This window comes from Passer domesticus, chromosome 6 (genome assembly GCF_036417665.1).
Source record: "Passer domesticus isolate bPasDom1 chromosome 6, bPasDom1.hap1, whole genome shotgun sequence".
Lineage (NCBI taxonomy): Eukaryota > Metazoa > Chordata > Aves > Passeriformes > Passeridae > Passer > Passer domesticus.
This window is the reverse complement of record NC_087479.1, coordinates 39,587,734-39,609,897: the sequence shown is the minus strand read 5'-3', so window position 1 is coordinate 39,609,897 and position 22,164 is coordinate 39,587,734. Positions and strand designations below refer to the sequence as shown.

Genomic DNA, 22,164 nt, shown 5'->3' with positions numbered 1-22,164 from the left:
TGTTTCTGTCCTTCACGTGCAGCTCGGGCTGCTGAAGCTCCACTGCCTGTGTGAAAGGATCTATCGCACGAAGGAGCAGCAGCAAGAATTGCGTGACCACGTGGTGAAGTTCCATGAATGTGTGGAGGAGATGGAGCTGTACTGTGGCATGTGTGGAGAGTCCATTGGGGAGAAGAACAACCAGCTCCAGGCACTACCTTGCTCCCACTTCTTCCACTTGAAGTAATTAGCTGGAAGCACTAAAATTATTGTCATGGCATTAGTCATAGGAAAGAGCTGCTTATGCCCACAGCAGTCCTATGCGTGCTGTTCCCCAAGTCTTTGTCTTGATCACCTGCTTACCTTGGTCTTGATCCTGCCTTGCAGGATCCCATTGCAGTGCTATGAGTCTCACAGCCTTGGAGGGTGAGATTTAGCCATCATATTCATCACACTCCCACTTGTCCTCTAAATAATTATTCACTGATGTCCTCACTTCGTAGGTGGTCAGCCCGGTTCACAGATTCTTACTTGACTCCTTGTGGGGAATCAGTTCTTCGCTCCCAGGGGCAACGTGGGTTTTTCCCGAGTCCCCTCACTTTCCCCCTTGGCTAGTAGCACACAGAGGTGAAGTTGTTCAGACTGTTATCATGCCACTGCCATGAAAGAAGTTAGCTGAACCACATTTTATTTTAGAAAAAACACGAGTGTTACAAAACACTCTAAAAACTAATCTGGAAACTCAGAATTTAATAACAAAGTTTCACACTGACACCAGAATTAGCATCAAACTACAGTGCAGTGAGAGACGCCCGATGACCTCTGTGGACTTGTCTCCAGCAGTACAGGAACAAACCTTGTGCAGGCATTTGCCCAAGTGCCTCCCTGGAAGGGATGGGAAAGAGATGCGGTCTCTGCCCGCGGCGGGAGGGTCGGGGGGAGCAGCTCTGTGGCGTGCAGCAGCCGTGGAGCCGCCCTGGGGGAGCCTCCGGCCGCGGAGACGCCCCCGACCCGACCTCCTCCCGTTGCAGGTGCCTCCAGACCAACGGGACCCGCGGCTGCCCCAACTGCCGCCGCTTGTCGGTGAAGCCCGGCTACGTCTGACCGCCCGCGGGCTCGGCCGGGACTGACGGAGCCGCTCCCGGGCCCCAAGGCTGTGCCTGGCGGGGCCGCCTCGGCCCGCCCTGCGCGGGACCGGCCCGCGGCTCGGCCCCGTTCCCTTCCCCCGCTCCGCTGTGTACGGGCACTGGCTGTAATAAAGGGTTTCTCCGGGAGTCCGCCCCGTCTGCCTCCAGCGCCGCGCCCCGCCCCGCCCCGCCATGGCGCCGCCGCCATCACTCAGCAGGTTTGGGGGCGGCACGTGACCCGCCGGCCGCTCCCCGCCCCGCCGGCAGATTCGGCACGGCCGCGGGTGCCGGGGCCCGCGATCGGGGCGGCGGCGGCAGCGCCGGGGGAGGGGAGGGAAGGGGAGGGTGCGTGGAACCCCCGTCCCGCCCGTGGCGCCGCGCCCGCCCTGCGCCGCCGGGAGCCGCAGTGCGGAATCTGCCGCGCCGAACCCGCCGCGCCGTGCGCGTGTCCGCGGGCCGGCGGAAAGATGGCGTCGGTGTGGGATGAGTCGGAGGTGAGCGGCCGGGGCCGGGGGCGGTGGGGCCGGGGCCAGCCGCGGGCCGGGCTGAAGGTAACGCTGCCGTTGTGCCCCCGCAGGACGGCGTCGGCGAGGAGGTGCTGAAGATGTCCACGGAGGAGATCGTGCAGCGCACCCGCCTCCTCGACAGCGAGATCAAGGTAGCGGCCGGGGCCGCGCCGGGCCGGGGAGCGGAGCCGGGCCGGGCCGCCCTCCCGGGGGCTCTGTGCTGCTGTTGTTCGGGGCGGGCGGGTTAGCACAGCCCCGGGCCAGCAAAAATTAAACCCGGTTAATTGACTCGAGAACGGCAGATTGAGGAATACTGAACTGCGAAGGTAGGGGAGAATTACTGGAAGAGCGTCGACCCGAGGGGGCGGCTGTTCGACGCAGCCATGGATGCTTTGGCTAAAGGTACACAGGCCCTCCCTGCCTCGTAGGCAGAGGGGAGGGAGAAGTCTGTTCTGTGGCCTGAGTCAGGTAGGATCTTTGGGTAATTTAGGTTGGAAGGGACTTGAGCAGATCTCCAGGCCAAACTCCTTCTCAAAGCAGGGTCAGCCATAACCCAGGCTGCTCAGAGCTTTATCCGGTTGGATCTTGAAAGCCTTTAAAGACACATACTGCACCACTTCGCAGGGTGTTCAGTGCTGCTGCTTGACCTCAGGAGGATAAAGATTTGCTTTGCTACAGTCTGAGCTGCACCTGTTTCAGTCTTTTTTATTTCATCTGCCCGTCGTGGACTGCTGCGAAGTGTCTGGTTCAGTGTCTTTGATACCTCCTTCCCCAGTTCTGTTCTCCAGCTGAACAAACCCACCTCCCTCAGGAGGGCTCATGTTCCAGCCCCCAGCCGTCTTGGTGGCCCCAGCTCAACTCAGTCCATTTTATCAATGTCTTTGCTGTAGGGGGTACACCAAAGCTGGACTGAGTGCTCTAGGTAGGATCTAAAGTATTGAATAAAGGGGACTGAACACTTCTCTCCATCTACTGCCTGCAGTCCTGATAGTACAGCCCAGGATGCCATTTTTCACCCTTGCTGTCAGGGCACATTGCTGGCTCCTGTTCAGTTCATTGTCTTATGGAGACCCCCCGGTGCATTCCTTAGCCAGACAGTCACCAGCATGTGTGCACTTCCCTCCCTGCTGCGGGGCTTTACATGTGTCCTTGTTTTTTGTAAGGTTTCTGTGTGGCAGCTCTGCCTTTGAACGCCGAGACTATGCCCCCCAAATTGGTGTCATCTGCCAACACGAGGAGAAAACATTCCATCCTCTTGCTTGTTCATTCATGAAGATGTAAAGCAGATAGGTTTTGCATAAAAGAGCACTTACAAATTTAGAATGTTTTCTGCCCAGTGTTACCAGTATTGGGATAAAATATTTCATAAATTCTGCAGAGTAACTTCATCCTATACTGCTTCAGGCTCCACAAGTAATTCTGACTTAACTAATGTACCTCACTATTCTTTAAAGGCAGTAAAGGTAAATATGTGTCTTATTTTTAAACTGCAGAATACAGTAAGGAGTAGAAGTAGCCTTCATTTTATAGTAAGAGCATTATAATTGCAAAATGTTTGTAAGAACCTCCCTTCAGGCAGTTTTCCTTGAATGTTTTCTGGGCTGTTTTATTTAATCAAATCTAATCAAATTTGTTAAGTTTTTTGCATTTTTATTTAACAGATTCTGTATTGGCTCCTGTAACAGTTCTGTCCTGTGAATGTGTTACAGCACAGTATTATGCTTAGGCATAAAGACTTCTAAAAAGATAGTTTCTTGGTGAAGAGTGGATTTCCCCATTGAACAGAATCACACACACCCAATTCAGGTGTGACCAGTTCTCCTGAGATCTCTTGGTGCTGCAGTCACTTCAGTGGGGATCACAAAGTGTGCATTTGCACACTGTGTGATTAACCAGGAAAGGGAGGAAAAGGCCTGTCAGTGCCAGCCAGACAGCACTGCAGACATCTGTGTTGGGTGTAAATGTACTCACTGTTGGATGGGGAGTACTGAACTGTTTTTCTTAGAGGTTTTTTTCCCTTACAGTTAGTGTGGTCATAGAATCATAGAATAGTTTGGGTTGGAAGGGACCTTTGATGGATTCCTGCCATAAGCAGGGACATCTTTAACTAGACCAGGTTGCTCAGAGCCTGTCCAACCTGGTCTTGAATGTTTCCAGGAATGGGGCATCCACCCTGTTTCTGGGCAACCTGTTGCAGTGTTTTGCTGTCCTTACTGTAAAATTTCTTATATCTAGTGTAAATTTACCCTCTTGAAATTTAAAGCCCATACCCCTTGTCCTGTTGTAACAGGTCTTACTAAAAAGTCTGTCCCCATCTTTCTTACAAGGCAGCTTTAAATACAGAAAGGCCACCATGAGGTCTTCCAGGAGCCCTCTCTTCTCCAGGCTGAATCATAGAATGCTCTGTGTTGCAAAGGGCTTTAAAGATGATCTAGTTCCAACCACCTTGCAAAACATAACTAAAATAGGTGTGTATCTGTAGTTACTTGAGTATCTGTACATATTAAAAGATCACATCCAAACCAAGGCACAGTTGCCATATCTGGGCCGTATTGTTATGTAGGTTACATTGCAGCCCTGTAAGCTGTTGCACTGATTAGGCTGAGGCTACCAAGTGACACTGGGAAGCAATTATTTGGGGTTATTGATTAGTTAGAGACCAAATGGACTGTGCAGCCTTGATTCCTAACAAATTCTGGCTAATTTGCTGGCTTTGCTTTTTTATGTATTACATTTCTCTTTATTCCTCAGACTTACATTTCTGTAACTGTTTGCTCTTGGAAAAATCTATTAATTTTATCTTGCCTCAGTTTTCTGACATGATTACTTTTTCTTTCTTCTGTGTACCAATTGCAGATCATGAAGAGTGAGGTACTGAGAGTGACCCACGAGCTCCAGGCCATGAAAGACAAGATCAAAGAAAACAGTGAAAAGATCAAAGTGAACAAAACCCTGCCATACCTTGTCTCCAATGTTATTGAGGTGAGGGTGGTGGGTTTTTGCACAGTGACATGAGAAGTGTGTGCAATTTACAGTGGCAGGGAGAAAGGCAGGGAACTCACCAGGGATTCAAGACCTGGAGTATTCTCAGACTTCCAATGCTGCCGGAGCCAGAACTTTCAGGTTTTTCTGTTGTTTTTATTTGTGACCTGGAAGTGCACATCTCTTGCCCACTTGTTCTCTGGGTCATTCCTTAAGCTTTGGGTACTGTTCATCTGTACTTAAAAACCATCAGAGGGTGGCACAGCCCTTCTGAGTGTAAACTTGAGCATCTGAAATAGGACACATGCTCTCTGTAACTTGTGAAACAGCAAATGAAAGGCCATGGCTCTGTTACTCCATCACATTCTTTTTGTAATTCAGTAATTCTGATGACAGGAAGAAGAATGCTGATAGTTTGCTATTAAAAATGGGATTGCTTTGTACTACTGTTAAAAAATTAATAAGCTTAAGCCTTAATGTGAGCTGCTCTATGGGAGAAGGAATCAGTGCCATCAGCTACTACTTTGTTCTGGATTTTTTTGTCTTTCTATGCACTACTGCCTGCTGCTTTATAAGGAAAGGAAGAAATCAATTTTTACAGGATGGCTTTAATGCCTTCAGGATTCTACTGCTGATGGATGATGGAAAGTTTTATTTCTTCTAATGCCTGTATATGATGCATGTATATGAAGCATATGATTAGTGCTTCTAAGCATTAATCCTGGGATCATCCTGCTAGCCTGGTTACATTGTTAGGAACTCTTTCACCCTGGTTTTCAGCTGCTGGATGTTGACCCAAATGACCAGGAGGAGGATGGAGCAAACATTGACCTGGATTCCCAGAGAAAGGGCAAGTGTGCTGTGATCAAGACCTCTACACGTCAGGTAAGACCCATGTGCCCAACCAGGTGTGAGGAATGATGCGAAGGATCTTCTCCTGGTACATCTGGTTTTGCTCACTTTGGTTTCTTTTTTACAGACATATTTCCTGCCTGTTATTGGGTTGGTGGATGCTGAGAAGTTGAAGCCTGGAGATCTGGTGGTGAGTGATTCTATTGTGAGAGTTGGATATGATGGTGGCCAGAAAATTGCATATGTCTTGCCTTTAAGAAAGAAGACAAATCTATCCAGTTTCCCCAAGACCATTTCTCTACTAAAATTTTCATAGATAGATATTATGGGTTCAGTTACTAGTGTTTGTAGTAAAGAAAAGCAGTTTGGGGTGTGTGCCTTTAATACATACAATTAGGTGCTGAAAGTTTAGAGACCATTTAGTAAGTTTTTTAAACCTGTCTTTTTATTGTGAATAAACTGGACCACTTGTTTAAAATGTGACTGTGGCATTGTCCAGTCTGCCAAGCTGGGGTGATTTGATGAATGCCAGTGTCAAAGCTGGTTATTCTTGCATCCTTGAGGTCTAGTAAATCAGCTTTGATTGCATGTTTATTAAGTGCTATCTGAGAGAACCTGTTAAAAGCAAAGGACTTGTGTTTACAGGGGGTGAACAAAGACTCTTACTTGATCCTGGAGACTCTGCCTACGGAGTATGATTCACGGGTGAAGGCCATGGAGGTGGATGAGAGGCCCACCGAGCAGTACAGTGACATTGGCGGGCTGGATAAACAAATCCAAGAGGTGATACTTTATGTATAGTTTCTGGTGTGACTGTAGACAACAGTCTTTGAACTTCAACTCTAAAGCAGACAACCTACAACCAACATGGGTTTATGTATTAATATTTTTCTTTTGTTGTAGCTCGTGGAGGCGATTGTCCTGCCGATGAATCATAAGGAGAAATTTGAAAATTTGGGTATACAGCCACCCAAAGGAGTCCTTATGTATGGGCCTCCAGGAACAGGGAAGACCCTTCTAGCTCGAGCATGTGCTGCCCAGACCAAGGTAAAAGGAACCCGTGAAAGTGTGTGCAGCTATAGAATAGTACCTGACAAAGAGTAAGAACACCTCCAGGGGAAAAAGGTCATACACACAAATTGGTGTTACAAAGGCTGGGATTTTCCTGTCTATTTGCTTGCTTGCTTGTTTTAATTAAGGGTTTCTTATAGTACTCAGAAGTGACCCTATTGTGAAATGAGGCCTAGGATTGATTCTCTTTCACTTCCCAGGCCACGTTCCTGAAGCTGGCAGGTCCACAACTTGTGCAGATGTTCATTGGCGATGGAGCGAAGCTGGTACGCGATGCTTTTGCTCTTGCAAAGGAAAAAGCTCCTTCCATCATCTTTATTGATGAACTGGATGCCATTGGCACTAAAAGGTGAGCTCTAGTCCAAGTTGTAAAGTTCTTGGGAGCTGCCTCGCAGCCTCCTTTGCCTGTGTATGTAAGCAGAGCCTTTTAAAGCATGGCTTGCTCAGAGAGTGTGAACACAGTCACAGATAGATAACAGTTAAAATCCTTGGGCTCAGGAGCAAAGTTTGTCAGATCTTGAGATAGCCTCCTGCTTTATGTAACTGTTTTCTTACAGCAGCAGGCATCTGGAGAAGTTCACCCTCATTTACTACATGGGCCTGGACAACATAAGCCCCATTCAGCTGTAAGGACTAAAATAGTCTTAGGTGCTGCTGACAGTTAGTCTAGCTGCAGTCCTCATCATGGTAGGACTGTAGTTTCAAGGAAAAATCTGGAACACCTCAGCCAAGGAGCATGAACTGCAGTCATTCAGTATTTTGATGTGATTAAAAACAGAGGAACAGGGTGGTCAGGTTCATACTGACAGTTTTATCCTTGTTTCCCCTCAGGTTTGACAGTGAGAAGGCCGGTGACCGGGAGGTGCAGAGGACCATGCTGGAGCTACTTAACCAACTTGATGGTTTCCAGCCCAACACACAAGTCAAGGTTGGGAGCTAGCAGGGAGTGCTGCTGAGGTCCAGGGTGCTCTAGCAGGGGATGGAAAACAATGTCCAGGGAAGAAGCTTGGTGAATCTTTGGGGAGAAGAAGCCTGTCTTCCAGGTGCCTCACATTGATGATCCTACTTCTGCTTAGGTGATTGCTGCAACCAACCGTGTTGATATCTTGGACCCAGCTTTGCTCCGCTCTGGACGATTAGATCGGAAGATTGAGTTCCCAATGCCTAATGAAGAAGCCAGAGCCAGAATTATGCAGATTCATTCACGCAAAATGAATGTCAGGTATGGTCTTCTGGGGTTCTTTTTGTCACTCACAATGGTACCTCAGTGCTGAGAAGTGATTGGTAATCACTTGTTGGGAGCTCACTGTGGGGCTGAGGAAACTTCCTATATTGCTTTTCCTATTTGGTACATGTTCTCAGACTTTTTTTCCCATTTGCTTACATCAGCCCTGACGTGAACTATGAGGAACTGGCTCGCTGCACAGATGATTTCAATGGAGCCCAGTGCAAGGCTGTGTGTGTCGAAGCGGTAAGTATTCCTCCATAGGAATAGCACTGATGGGAGGGAAATGTGAAAGCTAGAATGGAGCAGTTCTTTGGAACTGGTGTGGTGCTCACATTCCCTCTCTAAATGCTGTCTCGTTGGGCAGGGGATGATTGCCCTCCGCCGTGGAGCTACAGAGCTCACCCACGAGGACTACATGGAAGGAATCCTGGAGGTTCAAGCAAAGAAAAAAGCCAACCTGCAGTACTATGCCTGATCCTTGCCCAGTCAAGGTTGTGGCCTTGGCAGAGCACAGGAATAGACTGGACTATATCACTTACTTTTTGTCTGGAAAAAATAAAGCATTTTTTCCCTTTAAAAACAAATCCATGATGTGTTGGGGCTGTCGCCCTTGCTCGGTGGGTCTGCATCCATGTAAAGGCAGGCTAAAAGCCTCCTGTGCACTGTGCTCACCATGCTGCCTTTGGACCCTCCTCCAACTAGCATTGGATTAAACCCTGCTCTGATACTTCCTCATGAGGACCAAGAGGCTATACTGCAGTAAGTGCACTGTGACATTGATGACCTGCAGCTCAGACAGCATCCCTGGTTCTTGCTTGCCCAGCCAGTGAACAGCCTACAGCCTGGCTAGAGTTTGAAATTTTGAAACACTCACTTTGCAAGGGTGAACATAATTCACACATGAATGATGTTTTAACTTTGTCACTTGAACTTAACTCTTGGAAGCTCTAACACTGTTGCTGGTATGTGTATGTGAGCTCTCTGGGGAACCAGTCAGGTCATTAGTCATAAAGAATTCAAAGTTTCATTCACTGAGCAAGTCTTTCAGTACTTTTAATGCCAGTTGAGAATTACAACTTCCATTTAAAAATTACACTTTTCATAAATACACTGACTTTAGCATTAATTATCTTACATGCCACTGTATTGTATTTTAAATACAATGTAAACATCTCCAAATGCTGGCCATCTCATCTTTACCTGTGCAGTTTTTGGACACTTGGGAGAGGGGCGGGGATGTGAGAAGGAAAAAAAAGAATAGATGGATGAAAGAAAAATGCACTCCAAAGTACTTTGGCTGATGTTCCTGAGTTAGCCCTAGTACTTGTGCTGGTACCAAGGTCCTTAGTGCTCATTTTGGAGAGGGATCTTGTTCCAGCAGAACACGCATGCTCTTGACACGCTGCGCTCAGGGCATTTGACATTGGAAGGGGCAGAAGCCACATGTTCCTGAGGAAAATACACTGTGGTTCCTTTGGACTAAAATATTAGAGGGGGCTGTACATCTGCTATTTTAGCAGTACTGTTACTTGAGCTCAGGGAGAATTACTCATCTCCTTTCACAGAACAGGAGTTGTACCCATAAGTTAGTTCAGAAGTGAAAGTTGATCCTGGCAGCTCAAACTATGACACATTTTGAAAAATGTACTTCTGGTGGAATAGTTAAAAGCTGCATGTTGCATACAGCTCCCCATTAAAACAAGGGTATGTTAGTTAGCCAGATGAGTAACCTTCGCTGTGTAAGAAGCTGAGAAAAACTTTCCTCTGTTTTCCCAGAGTCCATAAGAGTTTTCTTGGAGTCTTGCTGCTCAGTTACAGCTAGCTCCTTTCGGAAACAGTTGGAGTAGTGAGTAAGTAGCTGAATCCACAGCATGGAATAGCACAGGTTTCTGATTTAAATAAATTAATACTAAGAATGGGCTAATTCTTTGGCCTAAACCTCGGCTTAGATCAAGGTTCTTTTGGGAAAGGATGGCCTGAGCCAACACGAGACATGCCTGTTGCAAAAGTGTTCAAGCCAACTTCACTTAGCTCCTTGCCCTAAATTGGGTCTGAACTACACAGACCTGCAGCAATAGAGTTGGTGCGTAAACATCCCTTACAACTGGACAATAACAGGACCATGGAGGTACAGTTCAAAAAACAGCACAAAAAAAGACACAATCTTGGACTTAATCCCTTGTAAACAGAAGAAAAACAAATTGAAAGAACTGTCCCCCTTAAACCATCAATGATCAAGTTGCCAATAATTCAAACCTGGAGTTACTTGCAATGTCCGTGTCTGCGACTGGAGGCTGTAGCAGCGTCCCATGGGCTGGCATTTCGACAGCTCTGGCACTGCTCTCCACACGCCGACATGCCACCTCTTCCTGGTGTTAACCCACAGCTCTGCCCAGGCTGCGCTTTCCAGAGTCTCTCCTCGCTCTCTCTGGGGTCACACGGCCCCGTTTTCTTGTCTGGGTTTTTGTACGGATGCCCGGGAGGTGTTGAGTGATGGGGCCAAAGTGCAGAGGAACCCAGCCAGCAGGGTGAGGCCCAAGCCCCCCCAGGCACAGAACATGGACCAGCCATAGCCATGACTGATGTCCTCTGGCAGCCCATAGACGTAGCGAGGATAGCGGGATAACTCAAAATTGATCCCAGCTACGCAAGTGCAGAGTGAGATGATACAGCAAGTACCTGCAGGACAAAAGCAAGAGGGTTCTACACTGCCCTCAGACAGGTTAATTATGCTCTGTTTTTTTCTCTCAGTATTTTCAAAGTCGTTAATTTTCAAAATCAAGAATTACCCTTAGGGTTTTTTCTGCAGTCCTACTAACCATTCTCCTTATAAGGCAGAGAAGAAAAAAAAAAGGGAAAATATGTAGGACTACAGGATACTTTGCTTCACAAATAACCAGTACTACCTTAGCACCTTTCATTGCAATTTTGAACTCAGTCAGAGTTCATCATGCTTTGATTTTCCTGAGACTATTTCCAGTATCTAATGTCATCAGGTTCCAGACAGCACTTGGCCAGTTTCTCCTATGAAAGGTAATTAGCTCACTGAATACCAGGGCTGCAAAGTGCAGCACTTTTTGGTTTCCACTAGGAACACCCACACTTCTGCCAGCTGTACCCTAGGCCCACAAAGCGTGCCCAGATTTTTGTCATCTGCTACACATTCACTGAACACCTATATAGAGGAGAAAAAAGCCTAAGAAGTATATTTAATATACACTAGTGCACTAGACTCCAGGTCTATACTGCCCATTTTCTGCCCAAAAATCAAAGTTCAGAAAAACCTTTGACCATTCAGAAAGTCTGCTCCCACCCAGGACAAACAGATGTAACACCCCAGGCAAGCACTGAGCTCACATCCTTATCACTGGGCCAATGCCCTCCTAGACTTGGCTGGTTTGGACTTCATCATTACATGAAGATCTAAGTATCTCTGAGTACCAGAAAGATGCTCTACATAACTTAGGTTTGTTTGTTATGATTTCTCAGCTGGGCTGAGCTGTCTAACAGCAGCCACAGGCTGCACACTTGGAGCAAGCCAGAGGACTGTGCTCATTGTGCACATGGTCTCCGTGGGTACACACCAGCTCTCTAGAGCAGAAGGCTCATACACACACATCAGGGTCTACTGAGAAACATGCACTACCCACACAAGCACAGATCCTGCCCAGTGCTGGAAGCAGTAACTGCACTGTCCTGACAGTTTGCTGCACTCAGTAATTGCTTCATGTAATTGCTGTGTCCTGACTACTTTTATTTTTGCAAGGCAGCAATACTGAAATGTGGTGACTGGAGGAGCAGAAGCAAAAGGCTCTCACCTCCCATTAGGAAGAGCAGCCCAGCCACGTACTGCATGAGCTCCTGCTGTTTGCAGCAGCCCAGCACACCAATGATCCACCCAAACAGGATGATGGAGACTGCCATGCCAATGAAGCCAGCCGTCATCCTCCGCAGATCTGGAGGAAAAGGAGAAAAGCAAGACAAGACATGAAGATGGCAGTACCTAGAGAAAACAGCCAGTGCAGGGGCCAGATGTGGATTTACTGGTTCTAAAATTTATACTTCAAGCAAGCATGGACTTCTCCTGTAGCTTCTTTGAGGCAGATAGTTTGCCCATTACACTGAAATTAAAGGAATCCATCTAAAATGGTTCCATTGTGCTGCACACTGTGCAACTGGAGAGCATTTCTGTCCTGATCCAAAGTACCAGCCAAATACTCCCCAGCAAGGGAATGAGACAGAAAGGGGAGCTGATCACAAACTCATGTCAGTACTGCAAGGGCTTTTTTTTTTTTTTTTCTGTGGCATCTTTCTTTGGGATAGAACTTTTTGGGAGAGAAAAATTTCTGCTAAAAATAGAAACAAAAGAAGCAAGAAAGGACACTTGAGAGTACAAAAGGATTAGTGCATGGGAAGCACACAGTGTGAACTGAAAAGAGGAATAGTGGGAGGACAGAAGCAGACAGCAGATCAATACAGTATTATGGGAACAACTCCAGTAACAAGCTCTAAAAAAAAAAAAGCTTGGGGTACCAGTGTCATGAACAGCACTTTGCTACTCATAGTAAAATTGCTGTCCTAGTTCAGTCTCCAGCTGATCTAGGATTTCCTTGGCACTGACTCTCACATGACAGGGGCAATGTTGAATTATGTGAGCAACAGAACAAAAAAAAACAGAGAGAAGCAGGAGCAAAAAAAAAAAAAACCTGATTAAATCATTCTCAGCCACAGGCTACAGGTCAGTTACCTGTGTGGGAAGGACTTGAGCATGAGGCAGCTTGTGGGCCAGGTGCTGGTGCAAAGACAAATTGAGATATTCCCTAAAAGAACTGGTCACCAGGGGGTTGCATCAGGTCACTGGTGTGCACACAGAAAATTGCAACAGGATCTATACAGTGATGCAGCACCTTTGCTGTAAGCCAGCTAGGAACTGTCTGTGCCCAGATCCAGAATATGATGACACCTTGCAATTCACTACACACACGTATTCCTGAATTCCCAGCTTTAAGCCCCTCCAAATCCCATGTCCCCCTCCAACCATACAGTTGGCTGCTTGCACTTCCTCACTAATCAATCTGCATCTATGCTTAGAGCCCAGTGCCGTGCTTAGATGAGGTGATCCTGAGCCCTCAGCTGGCATTTAGTGCTGCAAACATTCCTGAGCCCTGCTCTGGGCTACTTACGGAGCGCGTGCCACTCATCCTGCCGGATGGTGTTGGTGATGTTGATGGGCAAGTTGCGAGGCAGGGAGCTGGAGGTGTAGTGGTACTTCACAGCAGTGCAGCGCTGAATGACTCCTGTAAAGACACATCAGTGTGAAATAGCATGAAATCCCCCAGGCCTTGCACTTGCTGCTGGGTTGGCTAGCCCAGCAGAGCTCGCACAGGGGACGCCTTCATTCAGTAACAGGGTAAATGTAGCCAAAAAAGAGCTGTTTAATTCAAAGGCTTTGGGATTAGGAGGGAAGAGAACCTACTAAGAAACACCAGCAAAGCAGGAGCCAGGTGTCTCTCCAAGAAGCAACAGCTGAAGTTAAACAGTAATGACAGTCAGGAAAAACATGTCTAAAAGCTTTCTAGAGGAACTGCTATGATCTTTTTTGGGATGTCTAAGGAGACAAGAATGTGGCCAAGCACCAACAGGACCGCTTCATCTCTAAGAAGACAGAATTGTAACACTTTGAAAATTTTGAATGATTACTGGAAAGTGAACTGCATAGGAGAATCTTTTGAATACACTCCAATAGTCATTGGCTCTTTGCTTTACTTTCAATGAACAGTAGTATCCAGGTAGAATACTATGTTTCCATTATAGCTTAAAGTGTACCCCAGATGTAAATGTGAACTTAGAAGCATGCTTTTCTTAAAAGGGATTTTTAATTTAGAAATTGGGGGAGAATAAACATGGATGGTGGAGTAGAAGAGAGCAACCAGAAAGATAAAAGAGTTAAATAGCAGAAAAAGTTCCTCTTAAACAATGGCTGCAGGGCCATAACCACCACTTGAATTTTGGAGCAGAAGAACCATTCAAAAACAATCTACTGGCCAGTGACCTAATTAAGCTGGTGAACAATCACTAGCAGGGAGATGCAGATTCAGTGATCACCTTTGCAAAAGACACTAGAAAACCCAGAAGAATTGAGCTTTCTGTGGCTCCCACAGCAAGGAGAAGCTTGATTTTGTTCTCTAACAATGTTCGCTGGGACTGTACTGACCTGGTTTCTGCAAGGACCTGCAAAGAAGAAGCCCCCATTTCACAAGATCAGAAGCTGCCTATGAGAGGCCCAGGCAATTCCAACCATCAGGCAAGGGAGGGAAAGGTGATCTGAATTTCCTCCCTTTTCAACTGAGCTCCAATTCTCAGCTGTGCTTCCCCCCACCCCTTCCCTTGCTGTGACTCCCTGCTGCTTCCCCAGCACCACAGAGCACTTCCAGCTGCACACAATCCACAGAGGTGCTGCCCTTCACCTGCAGCCAGTGGCCCTCTCCTGCTGAGCAGGGCTCCCTCCTTGCACTACCTCAGGACAAGGCTGTGCAGCCACCTGAGCCAATGATCAGCAAGACAACCCAGTGTCAGAGGGTTCATTTGCAAAGGCTGCAGACATCCGAGTTAAGAACTTAGGCCATATACAACACACCACAGTATCTAGTCAAATTTCACCTGTGACTGCTGACTGAACTCAATTTCAATATGGACATGATATTTGAGAAATATGTATATAGAACAAACTAATTACATCAGATTTCAGATTACAAAGCACTGCATTCATTAAAAGTATTATTTATGCACTTACATTTCCTGATCATACAAGTAACACATATGAAGCAGCATTTTAAATAAGAGCAAGGATTACTATTTTTATAGCTCATTACAGAAAAAGCAAAAACTAGAAATGTACATCCCTTATGATCAAAGCTATGGACTTCTCAGCTAAGATGTCACTAAGAAAAATATTTGCTCTTTATAATTCCAAGAGTTTAACATGTAAACTAAAACTAAAACCTCTCCACCTTACCATACAAAAGTGGTTATTTAGAAATTTTTTGATATCAACTCATTCTGCCTCTGGTTTAAAAACTGTACTCCTAATCCTTTTTTTCCCCAGAATTCAAAGTGCTAATTTTATATAGTTGGCACATAACAATTATATTAAAACAGCACATTTGCAAAAAAAAAAAAAAAAAAAAAAGCTCAGGAGTGCACAGATTTCAGGGCTTTTGCTCAGTGCTGACCTCTAATCCCTAGGCTTGGTAACAGCCTTTGATTACACCAGCACAAGCCGTTTTTCCAACAAGATTCCATTTTCCTGAGAGCACAGGCTGGACCCACTCTAATGTGAGCCACTATAGGCAAAAGAAGGGAAGCCTCTCTCTGCAGATCTTCTAAGAAAAGTTGAAATAGGCAGGCAAGAGAGTCAGGGACTTGGAGAAGCAGTGACTGTGATCTCAGCTGAATACCCAAGCTACTTTCTCCCAGGAAATTTTAACACGCATCCAGGCAACCTTCAGAACCTCGATTTTGCATTTGCCATCACTAGTCTGTGTTTCCCATTTTTTAAGTGAATCTCTAGGTCTTACTTGCAGAGATGCCATGCACTCAGATATGGCCAGGTCCTCCACAGGACTGTGTTTAAAGTCATATAACACCTTGTTCTCTTAGTACTCAAGAAAAAAAAGCAAAAATCAAAATCAGGTTTGCAGTCCCAAAGTTATTGTTAAGTAAAGGGTGTTTCAAAGGTACTCCAGTAAGTCCTTGGACCTGAGCCTTACATACTTGAAATCACAGTCTATAAAATAAGGACACCATCCTGCCCTCCATTTCAGAAACCTGCTAGCAAAATGATTTCCTTTTTGTTTACAACACACTCAGACAAGTACCATAAGAAAGCCTGCCAAATTAAAACTTTCGCCTTCAGGCAAAGGCTTGAATAGAACAGAGTCATGTGGTGAACAACAAGTGTGTATTGTCTGTTTTGGCACATAAGTACATTGGGAATACAGGACAGAAGGAGGCAGGTGCCTCCTTCTCCTCCAGATCATTAGTTAACCATAAAGCACATAGTTAACCATAAAGCACATATCCAACAAAAAGGTCAGATGGACAGCCTGATGCCAGCATTTCTAAGGGCTTTAACAGAACATTGTGAGAGTCACACTGCATGTACAATTTTCTTGATTAAAAAATAAACATGAACGGCATCCAGCAGTGTCACTCTGACACTTTCATGGCCCAGCTACATTCCTGTGCCTTCTCACAGCCAACACTGTTTCTAACACCTTGTCCTCAACATGGTTTTTTTACCCCTCAGGATATCAGCTGCAGACAGGTTCCCCTTGGAACTCACACAGCCCTTGGAAGAGCACATGTGACTGTCTCTGGACGAGTCTCTTCTCCTGATTGAAGACAAAGGATGGGAAAGGTCAAAGGATGCTTGCTAGACTAGCCAGATACCCAGGCAGAGCACAGGCCCCTTGTTCCTAAACTGCCAGAAACATGGAAACATCAACCCTGCTGTGATACATTCAGTCTGTAATCCTGGGCTTAGCACACCCTGATTTTCACTTTAGTTTTTGTTTCCAACTTTGAGACATGCAGGCTGTCTTTACACAACATGCCAGAGGTTTATGAAGAAATGGAGGGATTCATTTTCAATTCTGCTACGTGGCCCAATATCAGAGCAGTTGGACTCTCACACAGCTGGGAGAGACCCCCTACTGCACATGAGCAGCCACAGCCAGTTAGCAACTATATACCACATGAGGCTTGGCCCTGCCCTCCTTCATGCCCCAGAACCAACTGGCCATTGAAGCTTCCTGGCATTTTCCTACCATTTCTGCCCAGGACTGTAAGGAGCACCATGCATTCACTCTGTCCACATCATCACCCAAGGGCCACCAGATCAAATGAATCAACCTTCCTTTAAAATACCACAAGAACTCTTACAGATCCCACTGGCAGAACACACTTACCAAGGTCCATGACCAAATAGAACAAGTTTATTAAACATGCCACTATAATAGATCCTCTACAGACCTCACAGGCAATCCTGTAACTCTTTACACTTATCATCAGTCAGAAAGAATGGGAAGTACAGACACCAGGACTGAGCAGTTTCTCTCAAGGGCCTCACTGTGGCCCCAAACTGTTGTGTTCCTCTGCTTAAGCATCCAGTGGTTCTCCTCACTTTCTCAGCTACATTATGGTACCAAATCTTTTCAGTATATAAGAGATGTACCAGTCCCACCTCAGAGACTTTTCAGAGCAAGCCTGAGAAGCAATAAAATCCCTGGTTTATCAACAGTGATGAACTTTTTATTTTTTATTTCCTTCAATTTAGGGATGTTAAAGCCCACATTGTTCAATGAGCTCACCAAGTCATCCAAAGCAACCTGTTAGAATGGATTTTTCCCAATTCATCATCTTCTACTGTCACCATTTTGTAAGCAACACTTCTTTACTCTACTAATAGGTAGAGAAGACCCCTAAACAAGATACAATGAACCCCTGCAGGACTTTACTGCTTAAGTCCTTGCAGATGGTTTTTGTTGTAGCAGCAGTTGAATGTGGAATCCACACAGCACAGGCTCTACAAGATGACGTGTAGTGCTCATGTTCCTACACTCAGAGAACCTCCCATATGTGCACAGAGATCCTCTCAGTTTCCCCACCAAATGGTTCAGTTCTTTGCCTTCTATCTCTTACTTGAGAGATTGCTAATCTCCATTTTCCCCCTGTGGTTTTTACGTCATTCCTTCTTTTGCCTTTTAATTGTATTTTTCAAATGAAACTGTATTTTTTCACAGTTCCAAAATAGTCATTTTGCATTTTAAGAAAAATCTCACTTATCATTCCCATCTTACATTTAAACATTTCCCACCTCTCAGTTTTGCACTACATTTTCTGACTAGTTTTTTCCTTTTAAATATGAAGTGAATATATTTTGCTTTTTTTAATATCCCCGATATATAAATGTATATGCATCATTAGTTACAATGCTCAAGTATGCAAGTTCCCATGAAACTGCTCTGTATTAATAGCAGTAGATAAATACAGGACTAGAAATCCATGGAATTATCTATATGGGTAAGTGTATTTATGGACTTAAGTAATTTATTCGGAATTCAGGAGAGATGCAGAAAGGAATCTTATTCTAGAGAGACTACAAAAAAATGGAGACTATAAATCCAAACCAAAATTACCATAGAACTGTGAGAAAAAAAGTCAAATTTACTCCTCTTTCACTAAAAGACCATAAAAATATCTAGATTAAGGAATACTAGGAATAAAGAAAGGCATCACACATCACCAAAGAGCTAGTTGAAAACTTCATGCAAATTGAGGAGGAATAGGACTTTCAGCAGTGCACAGGAGCAATCTTCAGGTCACGCAAGGGGAAAAAATACCTTTTCTTTTTCAGAAGTACCAGATCTGGTATCATGCTTCAGAGAACAGCTCAGATGCAGCCACACCTGACCATCAGTCGGAAAAGGCTGCTTAATCACAGCTGTCAGAGAAAAGACAGACACAGCGGGAATGAGGAAAGGCTGCTAGTAAAGCAGGTCAGGAGAAGGGATAAGAGAGTCATATCTATTTAAAGATCTGATTCTACAAGAACTATTATTAATAATTTCCCTCTATAAGATGACACATAAATCTTTACAGTAGCAACTGCAGATCTAATAGGCAAAGAATATAAGGGGGACAACGCTTTTTGTAGAGAAAGGCAAGGTCTTTTATTAGAACAGCTGGGGGGGGGAAAGGAAATAAAGTAAACAGAAAACATTTTGGATTTAGGGTCCTTCCAGTTTTACTGATCAAACGCTGAGAAAGACCATCCACCACCCTGTAATGGCCTGCATGTGGAATGCGGTCCCTAGCCTCCCTATGCCTCTTGCTGTGGTGTTGAGAAAATGCCTCAGAAACAGAAGTATTGAGGACCAAACCAGTATTCTTCCCACCTGTTCCCCCATCTTAGCTAATCTCAGTGGGAGCTGAAAGCATTTTGCTTGATGTGAAGTAAAAAAATAGATAAATATTTTACATGAGAGCCACAATTAATAGAAAGAAATTAATGAGTTCCCTTTTAGTGAAATTAGTTCAGCACAGAAATAAAAATGAAATTACATAAAACGGATCCTAGGAGAATAAATAGAGAAAGAAGCTAAGCACACAGCACTAGAGTTTTGAGAAGTAAGAGCCACTGCTGTGCATTGGAAAGCAGGGACAAAGACGAGCTGAGATTCACAGTGCCAGTCTATCCAGCCTCTGCTGTGCAGGACTGGCGTCACAGTTGGAAGCCAAGCTGAAGAACTGCTCTCGCTTTCTTAAGATAGAATTTCCATTTTGTGCCTCAATGGAAGCACTTTTCCCAACTCCTACTCTCTCTGTGCTAATATGTACCTGCTGGAACACTAAGTCCTGTTATTTATCATTAACCATACATAACCCATTGACTTCATGGGTCAGCCCACTACGTTATTTGTACCATCAAATGCAGGACTTTTATTTACACTTCATGGCCTGCTTGGCTTTGTACCATGTGCCACAGCAGCAGAAGATCCATAGCTTTCTCCCCTTTCACCCTGGGGGCCCTGAGTGACATCTGCCACCATGAAAGCCTGGCAATCTACTGCAGCAATGAGAACTCTCTCATGCTAGAATGGGAACAACAGGTCCCTTTCACCTTGCCGCAAAAATCCCAGCGCTATCACCAACACTGCGTGTTTCCCAGCACTCAATTAGAAGAAAGTGTCGGGGTTGGGAGGACGCCCACCGAGAGTCAGGCCCTGCACTGGGCCCCCGAGGGGGCTCCCTGAGGCCGTGGTCCCACCCAGCACTGCAGCATTTCTAGCGGAGAGGGAGGCGCGCAGGACGCCGGGACGGGGTCAGGGCCGCGCTCCCGCTTCCCGCACGCCAGGGACACCGGGGCCACGGCTCCGCCGGGCTCCATCCGCGCCCGCCCGCCGGCCCGGTCCCGCCGCGGCAGCGGCAGCCGCCGCCCCGCCCGAAGCCCCGGCGCGGCCGCGGCGGCACCGCGCTCAGCACCACGGACAGCGGCGGGGCCGCCGCCCCCCGCCCCCGCACCTTTCCGGATGAGCTCCTCGCTGTCCGGCTCGTAGCCCGCGCGGTGGCAGCGCCTCCAGAGCCCCGAGACGGTGGAGTTGAAGCGGCGGCCGCAGTGCGAGTCCAGCGCGGCGGAAGCGGCGGCGGCCGGGGCGGGGGCCGGGGGGCGGCCGGGCAGGAGCGCTCGCGGGGGTCGGGCGCGGAGCGGCAGGTGCGAGCTGGGCGCCGACATGGAGCCGGGCGGGTCGCTGCGCTTGTGGCCGAAGCCGCGGCAGCGCTCGCGGTGCCGCCGCGCGTCTGTCTCGTACCAGGAGTCGGTGCCGATGGCCACGGCCAGGAGGGCGAGGGCGGCGGCGGCCAGGAGCAGCCCGGTGCCGCTCAGCGCCTGAGCCGCGGCCGCCATCTTACCGCGCCGGGGGCGGCAGGGGCGGGCGCTTCCCTGCAGCCCGGCTGGGGCCGCCGCCCGCGGCACCGCCCCCGGAAGGGCCGGGCCCGCGCCCCCGCCCCGCCGGCTCGGTCCCGTACCGCGGCATGCCCCGGGCGCGGCCTCGCGGGGGTCCCGGAGCCGCCCCGCCGCGGCGCCCGGCTCCTGCTCCGCGGAACGAGGGCCCCTCCCTCGGCGGAGCCCGTGTCCGGCAGTGCGGGGGTGGCCGCGGGCGGCTGCCGGGGGATGGGTGAGCGGAGGAAGGGGTGAACGGACGCCCAGAGCCTTTCCGCGGCTTCCTCCGGCCTGGCAGTGCTCTGGCCAGTCCCGCTGGCCTGCCCAGGGCAGAAGGGCAGGGAGCAGCCCTGCCCACGCCGCGGGAGCCAGCAGTTTTTCAAATGTACACGAAATGCAAACACCATCCGCAACATGATTTGTTGGCTTTTGGATTATGACTTCCCCTCCATCCTTCATTATCAGTTAATGGAAAATAAGGCCTGAAAAATGTCCATCTATTTTGTGCAATGAGGAGCAGATTAAATCCAAGCCATCAGTTAAATGCAGCAGTTATAGGGGCACAAAATCCCTTCTGATCCTGCTTGTTGTACAGGGCTTGTTCCTCCAGCTGCAGCACTACCAGTCAGTCCCCGAAGCCAGTTGTTAGGGCATCATCTCATCAATTCTGGCCTCCAGATAAAATGATCTAGTGATTTGCTATGCCTAAACTACTAATTTAATGTCCAATTTTGAAATCCTTAGCTTTGGGGGTTTTTTGTTAGAAGTAGTTAATTGGTTCCCAGGAGCAAATGCTCAACTGTAGGAGATTCTGATCCTTTCTGTCGCCCCCACCTCTCCCTTGTCACTTCTCGCTCTCGGCCACACTGAGCACAACCTAAATACGCTCCCCAGCACTTCTCCCAGCAACACTGCCCAGAACAGAGTACTGCTTATCTCACCTGAGCACTCTGCCTGCTGGAAACATGCAGCAGCCACAGCTAAAGCTTGCTCTAACCACATTGCTGCATGATCCTCTTCCGCAGTTTGCACTGGACAGATGGGATTACCATCCATGCAGCTGCACACTGGTGCCTTCAAGGCACACAAATTGAAAGGGCTGCTGTCAAAACAATTTTCTTACACATACCAGCTAAATTAAGTCTCCCACAGCAAGAATGAAAAATAATTTTCAAATACAATCACTGCTCTAGCTAACATGGAAAAATCCTTCAATTGTAATAGCTCTTTCCCGAAAAGATCCAAAGAGTCACATTTCCTAAGTCTGCAATCCTATTATGTCACCTTACTCTCCATACGAGCTCCTCAGGATACACTTTCAAAAGACTGGGGCTTCAGCAACACCATCATCTTTGAAAGTTCCCATGAATAAAACTCAAAATGTTCTCCTTTCTGTGCTACTGCAATTGTGTCAGAGCCATTCTTCCCAGAGCCTGTGAAACAGATAGCTGATTAATTCATGATAATTTTGATTACTTTTGAGAAGGAAAAAGGGATGATGGAGAAAGGCTCATAGGGCAGGAGTACTAGCACAGGCCAAGAGTGCAGTGTGGTAAATCCAAGGACAGAGATTCGAAAATGTAGATTACTGGCAAAATCCAGACTGTGACATCATGCCCTTGATCACCTACCTACTTCTATCTTCTTCCAGCTCTTGGGTTATGGTTTTCCTTCTTTTTACAGAAGACTTTGGGTAAGAAAAGATACAAATGCACCATTTATAGCTGAAAATCTTCCAAATGAAGGGTGGGATAAGACATTTTCTGAAGCCATGTTTTTGCAGGGTAGAGAATTTCTTCTTAGTCCTTTCAGGGCAATTGGAACACACAACCTTTCTTGATGGCACCTTTGTCCAACATGGCAGGTATCCAGCTTAGTGTTAACTGAAACCACAGGCCTTGAGGTTTTTTTACTTTA

General features: G+C 47.0%; 2 protein-coding genes across 2 annotated transcripts; one reads left to right on the top strand and one right to left on the bottom strand.

Annotated features, from left to right (window-relative positions):
• The first annotated feature begins 117 nt into the window (after positions 1-117).
• Positions 118-8,329, top strand: LOC135303260 (26S proteasome regulatory subunit 6A-B-like). The gene is given in 16 exon segments (XM_064424845.1): positions 118-222; positions 1,011-1,131; positions 1,134-1,277; positions 1,280-1,448; positions 1,450-1,600; positions 1,684-1,764; positions 4,469-4,594; positions 5,375-5,479; positions 5,574-5,636; positions 6,092-6,229; positions 6,350-6,493; positions 6,718-6,866; positions 7,349-7,445; positions 7,594-7,739; positions 7,907-7,988; positions 8,110-8,329. Coding segments are annotated over 16 exon segments (1,932 nt in total). The 3' UTR covers positions 8,221-8,329.
• Positions 8,330-8,780: 451 nt separating this feature from the next.
• LOC135303266 (transmembrane protein 178B-like) lies at positions 8,781-20,737 on the bottom strand. Its single transcript, XM_064424886.1, has 4 exons — positions 19,830-20,737; positions 12,929-13,042; positions 11,564-11,701; positions 8,781-10,424 (listed from the first exon to the last, which is right to left on the bottom strand). Exons 1-4 carry the CDS (start codon positions 20,704-20,706, stop codon positions 10,180-10,182), a joined length of 1,374 nt encoding a protein of 457 aa, XP_064280956.1. The 5' UTR covers positions 20,707-20,737; the 3' UTR covers positions 8,781-10,179.
• Between the last annotated feature and the right edge of the window lie 1,427 nt (positions 20,738-22,164).